The following is a 13,136-nucleotide window of genomic DNA, read 5'->3' as shown; positions in this document are numbered from 1 at the left end:
GAAATGCATTTTTCCACAACTACTTAGAACAAAACTAACCTTCACATTTGTGTGACGCATCATTTCCAGGTTGGTTGACGGGATGCATCTTTCCACAAATTGGAAAAGGCATTTGAAGTTTCTCCCATGCACCAGATGTGCACCAACATGAGGGCAATATTCAGGAAAAAGTGTGGCACAAATGATTTATAATAAGTGTAGTTTTATTTGACGTATCAACACAATTTAAGTCTTGCTGCTACGTGGCCTTAAATTGGGTTGCGTGATTCGAAAGCACCGGCGTCCGTCGAGTTTTTAAAGAAATTATATTCGGACATCCTCTTTTAAATGTTATTTTATGATCAGATCTCGAAAACATGTTTCATGCGACCAAGCCCCTGATAAGGCTGCGATATCCCTGGTGAGTGGGAGGGTTTAGAGTTTAGTTGTGAACACGTGGCGTCGTAATCTGCAACCGCATAAAAAAAAAAACAAAAAAACTTCCTGTGTGTGGCTTTTTAATAACCGAGAGGCAGAAAGAGCACTTCTCTGGTCACTTAATTGTGTCTGAGAAGAAGCAGGTGGCGCCCCCCCCCTGACCCCCTCCCCCAGTCACCTAGAAAAAAAAAACACACACACACACACAACACATCCATTTCGGGAGTATTAATCCCTAGCGTCAGCATGGTGAGTGGATGGCGGGGGTCTGTCTGGTGCCAGGCGGTGGCCGGCGCTGCCCCGACTCCCTTCTTCCCTTGCAGACTGATAATGTGTGTGCGTTGTGTGCATGCATATATTTGTGTATGTGCACTAGATCAGCTCTTGAGGGGCTTATTTATTTAAGAATATGACGCCATTTTTTTCAAAACACACACACACACACAGAGAGAGAGATTCGCCTCTGCAGAGTCTTGTCATCCGTTAATCTCGTTAAACGGTTTCAGCTCGGTCAGGGGGTTTTGCTCCTGAGCGGAGCGTTGAGTCGCACGGCTAAAAAACATTAGAGCATCTTGTCGCGGGGCTTATTGGGTTTGACTCTGTGACATTGAGGTGATGGATCTCTGGGATGGACGGGATACTTCTATATACGCTGTAATCCAATATTAGATAATAGACTGCACTAATATAGTGCACTAACCCTAAATGCATTGGTTAAACCTTCCTGGACACACTTTTAAACTAGCAAACTCTAACCCTAGGAAATGTTTGAGATCCTGTGAGTAATGTGTCGTCATCCATGTATGATCTGGGAGCGTATGCCGCTGTAATCCTGGAGCAGCCGCCGCCATTGGTGGGCAGGAGTGGGGAGTGGGGAGTGGGGGGCGAGGCGAGTTAGGAGTTAAGGCTGAAAATCTTCGGACGAGTTCTCAAAGCGCCTGACAGCATCGCTCCGAAGACGCCTTATCTCAAGTCAGATTGCAAAAAAAAAACGAATGATAATCTGCATGAGTCACCGCTGTCTCGAAAAGCTGAGTGCACAGTTTCCGTACTTGCTCCTTAACCCTCCTTGCAACTAAATCTTTAAACGTCAACTTTTTGAGTTTCGCAACAAACCCGTGTTCTTCGTGAAGATTTAGATTTTGGGGGAAGGTTAGAGGATACTGGTGTTATCTGCAGGTAGGTTTCAGGTTAACTGGTGGGAAAACACACATCCCGATCTTTGACCTTGTTTACTTATCGTCTAGTTAACTCCCTGTACCGAGAATTTCTACGGGACATAAGTTACGCTCGCTTGTCAAAACATTAGGTTCACCAGTGAAAATCCAGTCTTAACATAACCGTGACTCCGTGGCTGGAGTTTCGACCATTTTTGGTGGAGGGTGTAGTTTGTGGTGCTGTAAAAACAGTAAGAAAACATGCATCAGTGCAACACAATACAGTTCAATGGCAGCACAAACCACAGCCGCCTACATGAAAACTCAGCTGGAGTTATTTTAAACACGCGACCAACGCCGCAACCATCTTAAAACTAAGAGTTGGTGCAGGACTGTTGTGTTTTTAATGCATTTGTTTTCACCCGTTTGTACCTAATGAGCTGTTAATTCGAATTGTACTCGTCGGATTCACTCAACAAAGGAGCTAATTGAATATTTTGACGTTCGCTGCAGACGTTGACGTTTTGTTTTATGTTGCGATTATGCGGCGTTAACTCAAATGGAATCATTCCGCAGAGTTTTGTGCTGCTCCGACTGATGCGCTCTACGCGGATCAGGCATAACATTATGACCACCCACAGATACTCGATCAGTTTTCTAGTGAATTTGGAGGCCAGGTCAACACCTTGTGATGTTTTTTTTTCAGTTTTTTTGAGTTGTTTCTAAAGTGTTTTTGTGCGTCTGTGTCAGGCTTCTTCCTGCTGCCGTCAAAGAGTGTCATTGCTACAGGGTGGGGGTGTCTGGTCTGGTCTAGGTGGGTGCTACATGTCCTAATTTACATGTGATTCAGTGGCTGATCAGTGACTCTGAGGAACTGTTGCGTCTTAGAGTCTTTGTTTCTCTTAAGTTCAGTTTTTAGCTGTGGGAAAAACTGACGAAGCCCCGGGGGAAACAAAACATCTTTGCCTTTACTTGTCCCGCTGTTTTTTTTTTTTTTTTTATACGTTGACACATTAGTCATCTCTAGTCGGTTCTCGCATGTATTTTCCCACACTGAGAAACTAAAGGCAACAACCACTTAAATTATACATTTATATGTAATTCATGTAACGTTAAAGCACTTTGTCTTAAAGCACCTGTGACTCATTGTCGGCTCTTTGAATGGGCTCCTTGTCTCGTGGTTTCAGTTACCTCTGCACATATGCAAAACCAATGGTCTCTTGAAGTAATTACATATTGTTTGTCGCGGAAATTGGACAAATTGAGGAATTCCAAAGACGTCCCATGTGCGAGTCTTGGTCCCGTTCAGAGAGTATTTCGTTGACACTCTGATTGAGTTGTAGCCGACGCTAAACATGTAATTAAATTTGAACAAAACCACAGTCTGAGAGCATAAAGCTTGAGGCTTGAGGCTTGTAATGAGCAGAGATACCCGGCCGTGGTAGATAGCGGTTGCTGTGTGAGACTCTGCCAGGAACTGGAATGTGGCCTTTGACATCTAACCCCCCCAAAAAAAGATAAACAGGATGGTATGTCACTGAACAAACTCTCCTGTCTTTCCATTTTTACCAGGGGAAAACGGATACAGAGAGGTAGGACAAAGGGCCGGGGTACAGCTGGATGATTTAAAGCAGGGGTGTCAAACATCCGGCCCGTGGGCCAAAAACCAGCCCGTCACAGGGTCCAGTCTGGGCCGCCGGATGAATATGCAAAATAAAATTAACTGCAGTTGTTTTTCAATATCAATACCTTATTCATTCATCTCTGTAACCTCCTGAAACCTGAGCTTTTATTTGCATTTTTAATTTCTCCAAGGTATTTGGGATCAGAAGGAACTAAGACGTATAAAAACAGGAAGTAGTAAAAAAAAAAAAAACATGTCCTCATATGTGGACACTGGGATTTAGTCATTATTTATATTATAATAAACTCACCAATGTGAGACAAAATATAAAACTGTTTATTTTAATACATGACTGAGCAAAGACAGAATTGTGAACAATGATAATCGTTGCCATTGATAAAGTTTGTTGAATTTGCGCGTTGTATCAAACTAGAGATGCTAATAAGCAAAGTAAATAAATAAGTTTTATTTGTGTGTGATCCAACGCTTTAGTCTACCACTAGATAACAGACTAAAGCGTCCACTAACGATAAGCTGCAATAAAAAAAAAAAAACCTAAACCTTAATGTCCCCATATGAGGACGCAGGGTCTCAGGAGGTTAAGCTTTAGCTATTTTTTTCTGCTTGGGGGGTTGCACAGTTTTAATGAGAGTTTCAGTCATAACAACAAACACAGAGACCTAGAAATAAACAGTTAACGGCAGCAATGCGCCAACTTCTTTTCTTTATTTCTATTTTAAAAGACATTTCAAGTTATTAATGAAACATGTGGTAGAAGGATAGTTGAATTTATTGGCATTGAAACAAAGGGAAAAGTTCAGATTCAAACAGGTTTATTAATCCCAATCGGTTGGGACAGGCTGCAAACTATTACACAATACGCACACAGTAGATTAAAAAAAAAAAGCAGAATGGAGCAAATAAAATGTGAAGGAACACAGTGGAATCAATGGTCAATAAATAGAATAAACGGCTAAAAAATAAAAGATTGTGACGTAAACTTCACTCCTGTGACCTTGGAACATGTTTTTCTAATGTTATGCAAGTTTTTTTTGTCGTTATAGTTGTTATACGTTAGTGCTCTCACCCCCTTGAGATCAAATCGGACTTTAAAGTGAGTCTGATTTAAAGCTGCATTTTGTTTCTTTAGCGAAGTAGAATCCTCTTTTAAAACCTTAAGAGTGTGAAGTGGCTGCGGTCGGAGTCTGGCCAATATTTACTCTACCTCTGCTGACGTTGTTTTCCTGTTCCAGTTAACCCGCATCGTGGATTTTTTTTAATTTATTTATTTATTTTTTATCTGTAAATGCAGTCACAGCTCATGTGTTGGCATTTCATTTTCCAGAGCTGGCATCAAACCTATTTTCAAGTAGATTCATGTCCCAAACCGAAAATCGCTGGCAGAGTTAACCATCCATGTGCTCATTTGAGTAAAGTGACCCCCCTCCGGCTCTACGAAACTTGGCTTGATAACCCCACCCTCCACCCCCACCTCCACCCATTCTGCTGTTCTTGTTGCCAGGGAAACCGGTGCACTCTGCGTTCAACTTTGGGGCCGAACACACAGCGTCGATTGTGTGTGACCTTAGAGGCGCCGTGTGCAGGGCAAACTTTTGACTTTGCACAAGATATTAGTGCAGAAGGCTGAACATGAAATCAGTAAAAACTACATATATATATATATATAAATATCATCTGGTTTCACTTGCAAGGGTGCATCAAAGTAATAATTAATGAAAAATGCATAAAAGGAGAAAAAAGAAGGAAAGAAATATCTTAAATTTGCACGGATGGGTTTGCAAGATTTCATGGTTTAAACTTTAAAGGAAGATGTTCAATCACAGGGTCATTATTCTGATAGATGTCAGCCTGGAGGAGGAGGAGGAGGAGGAGGAGGAGGAGGAGGAGGAGGTGGAGGAGGAGGAGAAGGAGGAGGAGCTTTAACAGGTGGCAGCAGCAGCAGCAGATTGTGAAACATGAAACAGATTCGTCCGCAGAGATTTCACTTCAACATCAGAACTTCTAGTAAAATCTCTTGCAGCCACATGTGAGTGGTTCAAATAAAGTGTTTTTTTTTTTAATTGCATTAAGAGTAGAAAGAAAACAGACAGAAAGAGTTATTGCATCTTCTTTAATGGCAGATGCATTAATGAAAGACAGTTTATACAGTTATCCTCGACGAGGTTTTCTCTGCGTAAAGAAATCGATACAAATAAATAAATAATATCCTGCCAACTTGAAACCTGTCGAGCTGCAAATGCAAGCTGTTCAATAAAGTTACTGCCACGTACAAAATGTTACTCTTAAACCAGGGAGGAACAACGTCAATGGAATTTAGATTAGTTCAGATCAGATTAGATTAGATTAGACTGTTGCATTCATTTTTTTAAGGGGGAGAAATCTACAAGTTCTGTGGCAAAGACTCAAACAGGTTTTTACTGCATCGTGTGTTTTGCACTTTACAAATTAATTTGGGACAAAACGTGTCCAATCAGGACGTCCAGTTTGTGTCAGCAGCCTGAGTCCGGCTCCAGGTTTTATTCTCCACCGGCTCATCCTCCCCTGTGTGTGTCTGTGTGTGTGTCTGTGTGTGTGTTTGTGTGTAATGATGGTGGGTTCCCATCCATTCTCATGGTAATTGGAGCTCTGGAATGGAGCTCTCTTTTTTTTTTTTTTTTTATGTAACGGGACGCGTCGTCCTCCACAGGGCTCAGGAGCTGAACTTCAGATCGACAATGGACTATCTCAGAATGGATGGCGTTGTTTGAACCGCTGTGTGTGTCTGTGTGTGTGCGTAGGGGCGTGTGTGCTTGTTTTTAAAGTGGTTGGAGGAAAGTTGCGAGCAGCAGGTGGGTGAAGCTTCACCATCTTCTCTTCTCGCTCTTTTTTTTTTTGGCGTTAGCTCGGAGAGGACGCCTCACGAGACGATTCTCCAAAATGCACAAAGGGAAGAGATTTAAATGGATGTTTTTAGTTCGGATTTTATGAAAGTGATGTTAAATGGCTCAAAAACGCTCATGTTGTCGTCTTTTTCTGTGATTCCTCTGGTAAGACGAGAGGAATATTTAAAGTCTTACTTATTCCCCTTGTCTTACCTGTAAAATACAATTAAAATCTACGTTTTATTTATGCAAATCGATCCCAGCACTGAGGCTCACTGTGTGCATTTTTTCTTTTTCTTTTGATTCGAGCGCATACTTTGATTTCATGCAAATAAAATGCCAAAGAATTCTCCAGACAAACACCCGCGGTCATGATTAATGTGCCACTTGAAGCCGCGCTTTGTGTCTGAGCTCCAGATACTTTGCTTTAGATGAATCTTTAATGACCTGCCCTGCTGTATCGCTTGTGACTGAGGCTTGAGTCACGGCCGTGGGTGTCAGAAATCCAAGAGTGGCTTTGTATCGGCCTCGCGTCACTTTTTATAGTTCCAGCTAAAGGCCGAACACGCCCTGTTGGGACAGAACCAGAAACTAAAGACAAACCTTTTGACTATGGTGAGGCTCTCCAGGTTTTTCTCGAGGACTTTGTACATGTTAATTGGTTTTTTATTCCACGAAGAGGGTGAGATGACTTCGCGAATCTGCATTTTTTTAGAACTGGACTCAGCTTTGCAGTGTTGATTCCACCTGAACCTTAAACCAGTGACACACACCTGAGTTTGTGTCAGTAAATACTGAAATAAAAGACATATTCAGTGGCCATTTGTCCATTTTCCTTCAATAACTAAGCTAAACAAAGAAAAAGAGATGGGAATTAAATTTGATACGTTATTATTTTGGAGTATTTTTGATTTATTCTTTCTATTTGAAGCATTTCTTTTTAACCTCAGACTCTATGAGAGGAGTTGTTTAGGATCTTTGGCTTCGTCGGGGGTCGTCAGATTTTCCCACGACAATTTTAAATTCGGGAGCAACAAAACCAAAGTAGTTCTCTCAGAGTTGCCTGTAATTATTCAAATTTGAACTAACACAACCCTTCTCCTCATTTAATGGGTAGAAAGTGAACACAAAGGAGCACAGTTCCCCATATTCATTAGCCCACATAACTCCATTCATGTATATTCCAGTGGAATATGTACGTAGACAGTCTCTTTTGTGTTGTTATTTTTATTCCTGTAACCGGGTCAGAGTCTGAATGTCACTCATTTGTGGAGGAAAAACATGCTCCCTGCAGAGTCACAGCCGCGCTGTCCTCTCCTTCCTTGTTGTGTTAATCTTTTACAAGCATGTTTGATTACAGCGTATACACCCTGAGGCTTACGGATTCTTGTGGACCACACATAACAACACGCACACACCCAGGTCTGTTCAAACAACCGGTGAAACTGCAGCAACAGTTTCTTTCCCTGGACACGAAAGTCATAGCTGTGATTTCTTTATTGCAGATTGACACAAATCATCAGCAGGTGTTTCAGAGTTTCAGAGCGTAAGGTGTGACGGTGACCGAGCTGGCCCCAGATCAGCTGACTGATCGCAGGTGTGTGTGTGAGGTTGAGTGAGTGATTGTTTTAAAGGTGTTTCCTGTCGGCTTGTTGAGTGAGTGAGTGACGAAAGCAGATCAGATTCCACTGTGATGGATTTCTTTGAAATGTGTGAGTCAAAAGTAAAATATTTATCTGTGACTTGCGTAACATTATCACCACCTTTCCTAAAATGGTGTAGGTAGTGCTTCTGAAATACCTGTGAGCCATCAGAGGACAGACCTGAGGGTGTCCTGTCCTGGGGAGGGGGGGGGTTTGGGTCCTCTATAGTGGATCATCCCTCAGATACTTGATCAGTTTAGGATTTAGTGAATTTAGAGGCCAGATTAACACCTTGTGCTGTTCTTCATGTTTTTGTTTTTTAGTTGTTCCTAAAGTGTTATTGTGTCTGTGTGTGTCATTTCTATGGGGTGGGGGGGTCTGGTCTGGTCTGGTCTGGTCTGGTCTAGGTGGGGGCTACATGTCTAAGTAACATCCACATGAGTGAATCCCAGGTCCAAAAGTTTCCCACTAGAACACTGATGATTTAAATGTTATTCACTTCTCCTGTTCTCCGGTCATAATGTTATGGCTGATCGCTGTGCAGGCCTCTCCTCTCCTCTATGGTACCTCAGTGGAATTCCATAAAAAGTGGGTCAAAATCAGGTCATGTGGCTCCACAGACGTGTGAAGTGAAGTGAAGCGCGTGATGCGAAACGAAAGGATCAAACGTGGGAATGAGCCGATTGATTCCAATTAAATTCCGAGTCTTTTGTTTTTTCAAACCCGTGTGTTTTTTTTTTTCCCGTGTTTCTCTGTGACTTTTCGTAAAAAAAAAAAAACTGCGGCGGAGGAACCGCTTCCTCACGTGCGGGTTTAAATGGGACGGGCGTCTACGGGCGGATGTGACGACGGGCGACGAGAAAAGCTCCTTTGAGTGGAGCTTTAGCCGGGTCACGTGAAGATGGAGGGATGAGGTCAGGGAGGGAAGGAGGGAAGGAAGGAGGGAGGGAGGGAGGAGGCTCAAGGGTCGGACAAGTGATATCTGCATCTTAAAAACAACGTTTCAAAGTCTTAACTTTGGTTCTTTCTTAACGTTCCTGCAACAAACGGAGCTTTTAACTGGTCAAACGTTGATACTTGGAAGCAAAAAAGTTTTTGTGTTAATTGAGACTTTTGCACAAACGTGTGAAATAGCCGCAGTGTTGTTGTGTTATCGTGGGTCGTGCGAGTGTTTACATTCCTGCACGGGGGTAATAAGAGGGTGAGGAGTTAACTTCATTAGTGTCTGACGGCATCTGCTCAGGGAGGAAGGCTGACGTCACCTTCATCAACACTACGCAGCACAAGCTGGATCATCTCTGATCTTCTACTGTAGTATGTGGTATATATGTACTGCTGCTGCTGCTTATAGTATCTCAATTAGTAAATAACCTTTACACTAAACCACAGAGAGAAGTGTTACTTATCTCTGTGGTTTTAGCACTAATAAGTGGTTAATTAGGCCACGCCCCCATTTAGGTGGAAACAAACCACTGGTGGTGAATAAAACTCCCCATGTAGTCACGTGTTTGTTTCGTATTCTTAGCACTTATCGGCCGTAAAACATGGTGAAATGGTTAATGTTCAATATTCAGTTAAAAGCCATGCTAAAAAATAATAAAACTAGTTAAAATTAGTTAAAAGCCAGGCTAAAAAGATAAATAATAATAATAATAAAATAAGTAAAAATCAATTAAAAGTCACACCAAAAAATATAAAATGATAAAATAAGTTAAATTCAATAAATAACCAGACAAAAAGTAAAATAAAATTCAGTTGAGAGCAAAGCTAAAAAGATATTTATTGTTGCTACTACAGCTTAAAAATCTTAAAACATTTGAGTTCTGGCTGATTTTTGGTGACGTCTGCAGCTACTAATGCTAACAACATTATAGTACAACTCACAGCAAACAAATAAAATAGAAGTCGGGCAATAATTGACCTTTTTTTTTCCCATTGTTCCAAGTAAAATTAACAGAACGTGGAAGGAGTCGATTACAGCTCCTCGTCTAACAGCTCACTGTGGTCGCCTCCTTATTTCCACGTTACTTCACATAATATTTAAAACTGAAAACCATTTTTAGATGAATGATTCAGATTGAGAAAACTGAATTTATTCAGGTAAATATGAGCCACGCGACGTCCAAAAAAACTCTTTTAAAGAAACAAAAAATTGAACAATATACAAAAAAAAATTTTAAAAAATGCTGTAAAAATGTTTGAAACTTTGGAAACATGACTGCGTGATAGTATTAATCACTAATTTTGCTGATAAAACACTGTATTTATTAGGATATTAGGATCAAATTGTTGAAGTTAAAAGCTTTTAAGGAGCAACAGTAGGAAATGTTTGGATTTGCAGTCGTTTATGAACCCATGATGACTTTTTAGCTTCCTGCATTCACACCCAGATATATGTAAATATTTTAATATTAATACTTTTATCATATTTGATGAATTTAAAACTATTAGAAAGACCCTCCTGCAGTTTCCAATGGCTCTTAATGTGTTTTTTCCACCTCTGACAAATGAAAAATAATTGCCAGTAGTATTTCTTCCAATCTCAGTCCACAGTTTTCCTCAGACAGACCCCCCCCCCCCCCCCCCCCCCTCCCTCCACTTCTTTACCGTCCCTCAGAGCCTGTATGTCTGTAGCTGCTGTCACAAACCATTGTGTCGCGCACAAAGAGCCTGAGTCCACTCCAGCTCTGTGTCCATTCACACGAAGCAGCGGTGCGTGAACCCAGGCTTCCCCCCGGAGATCGGTGATAGCGGAGACACTGATCAAACGCAGACAAGATGAAGAGGGGCTGGGTGGGCTGTAGGGATAAGGGGGGGCAGGGACGTGGGCTGGGAAACTCTTCCCGGTGTCGTCTTTAACAATAACCTCCCCTTTTTTTTTTCTTGTTACAACCAGCTTTGTGTTTTTACCAATTTCATGGCAGCTAATGTCCAGAAGGAGATGGATGCATTAAGTCGCTGAAACGTTTTCCCTTTTCTCCGCCTCCTCTCCCCCCCAGAGATGACGCTGCTGTCGTCTCAGCCCAAACCCCTCGACTCCGCCCCGGTTTCCGAGGCGACACCGGCCGCGGGAACGGGAACGGGAGCGGAGGACCCGGACCTGAGGATGCTGGAGAAGAGGTCGAAGGTCATCGAGGAGCTGCTGCAGACGGAGGAGGACTACATCAAGGACCTGGAGATGTGCGTGGAGGAGATCGTCGAGCCTCTGCAGAAGAAGCAGGTGAGGGGACGACGTGAGCGTACGTGAGATTCATTCGGTTTCTTTATGCGTCAGTTAACACGTTTCTTCTTCCTGCAGGTGAAGAACGTGGACTTTGACGGACTCTTTGGCAACATCGGCTCCGTCATCGACCTGTCGCAGCGTCTGAACGACAGCCTGCGCGAGACCGACTCTATAGGTAGGAGGAAGGTTTTAAGAGACGCCCAATGAGGGACTTTGCACAGCCATAAAATAATCACCTGCTTGAATTTCATTGGCCGAACATGAATGCACTCAGAAGTGAGTCATCAATTTATGATTTATAGTTGTCACCTGTTACTTTCTGTATTTAATAAAGGCGGGAACCTCCCCCCTAGAGACATAATATAAATCACATTTGTATGATTTTTGAACATTTTTTTTGGCAAAATGCATATTGATAAAAAATAACTAAAAATGTAAAAATAATGAAATAAAATTCAGTTAAAAGTCAGACTAAAAAGATAAAAAATATAAAATAAATAAAATTCAATTAATAACTACAAATAAAAAGATAAAATTAATTAAAAAATAAGTAAAATTCTGTTAAAAGTCAGACTAAAAAGATAAAATAATAAAATAAAAAAATTCAATTAATAACCAGACTAAAAATATAAAAATAATAAAAAAAAATAAGTAAAATTCTGTTAAAAGTCAGACTAAAAAGATAGAAATAATAAAAAAAAACAAGTAAAATTCTGTTTAAAGTCAGACTAAAAAGATAAAATTATAAAATAAATAACCAGACTAAAATGTAAATAAGATTCCCAAAGTGTCTTAAATGAGCCTTAAGTAGTTCAGTTTAAAAACTACAGCTTAATAATTATAATTATTATACATTTCACTTCTGGTTGGGCAGTGACAGATTTCTGTGTTTAATAATTTCAACGAAAACTAAAATATTCTAGACTAGATTAATGTTTCTCCACCTCTGGTCTTGACCGTCTGTAATTTTTCATATTATCATTATTATTATTATTATTGTTATTAAATGAACTCATTACATCCTCAGGGAAAGTTTTCCTGGACTTCAAGTCCGAGCTGGAGGAGGTTTACAAGCTGTACTGCCAGAACCACGACGACGCCATCTCTCTGCTGGAAACATACGAGAAGGACGAAAACATCCAGCGCCACGTGCTCGAGTGTCTGGAGAGACTGAGGTGAGTTCAACTGACTCATTACAAGTTTTTTTATTTTAGATTCTGACTCATGTGTTTGACCTTTTTCTTTTTTTTTTTAATTTGAAAGAACATAAATATGTCGAGTCGCATGTGAGTGACAGAAACTGTGCACGTTATTGTGGTGAAGCATGAAAACACAACAAACAGGGAATTACTCGCCACTAATACGAGTGTAAACCTCCAGTGAATCATTAACTGAGCGGAGCTTTGGTTTGACATTTACACACTGGATGCAACAAAAGTTGTTGAGTTCACAGACACGTGTTTGTATCCACGACTCTGAACTTTGATGTGTGAGCAAGTCATGAGAGGGACGTACAGTCAAAGGAATGAACTCTGATCTAATCCGGGGGGGGGCACATATACCGATCAGCCACAACATTATGACCGCTAACAATAGAAGTGAATAACATCGAACATTTTGTGACAATTTATTGAAACTTTTGGACCTGACATTCATTCATGTGGATGTTACTTAGACATGTAGCCCCCACTTAGACCAGACACACCTTTATTAGTTGCATTATTAGTTTCTGTTTAACGTCAGATTTAAAATTTCCTACTAAAAACGTCCCGTTGATAAACAGAGTCTTTTATCTCCCGTCCATGACACAATAACACATTCTTGAGTATTAGAGATTAATTTATGAGGAAAAAGGTCCATTTTTTAGTGTTCAACACTAAAATAAGTCTTTATTATCCCATTATAGAGCCTACGTGTGATTCTTTTTTGTTATTTCATTAGTTTTTGTGCTTGAGTTTTAGTGGATATTTTATAGTGTGTGTGTCCGACACTTATAAAAGTAGCTAAAGTCTTCTTTGTAGTTTTTATATTTTGTAAAATATCCATCCCATGGGCCAGATTAGACCCCTATGTGTGACAGACGCCCTCTGAATTAACCCGTCGCTCCTATGAAGCCACCTTAAACCTCCACTGCTGCTGCAGCTGCTGCTGCTCACACCTCAGACGTCTGAAATGTGGATCAGCCGAAGA

The 13,136-nt window shown here is 40.9% G+C and overlaps 1 protein-coding gene across 4 annotated transcripts in view; it reads left to right on the top strand.

Moving 5' to 3' along the window:
• Positions 1–13,136, top strand: part of LOC125022215 (dynamin binding protein) — a 56,312-nt gene that overhangs the window by 35,047 nt on the left and 8,129 nt on the right. For all 4 annotated transcript variants that reach the window (XM_047608655.1, XM_047608654.1, XM_047608656.1 and 1 more), the window contains 3 exons: positions 10,723–10,943; positions 11,022–11,121; positions 11,974–12,121. In XM_047608655.1, the coding sequence (XP_047464611.1) occupies positions 10,723–10,943; positions 11,022–11,121; positions 11,974–12,121 (469 nt within the window). The remainder of the gene's footprint in view (positions 1–10,722; positions 10,944–11,021; positions 11,122–11,973; positions 12,122–13,136) is intronic.

Source organism: Mugil cephalus, chromosome 16, assembly GCF_022458985.1.
Source record: "Mugil cephalus isolate CIBA_MC_2020 chromosome 16, CIBA_Mcephalus_1.1, whole genome shotgun sequence".
In the NCBI taxonomy this organism is placed as follows: Eukaryota; Metazoa; Chordata; class Actinopteri; order Mugiliformes; family Mugilidae; genus Mugil; species Mugil cephalus.
The sequence above is the reverse complement of the archived record's forward strand: the minus strand, read 5'-3'. Positions and strand labels throughout refer to the sequence as shown.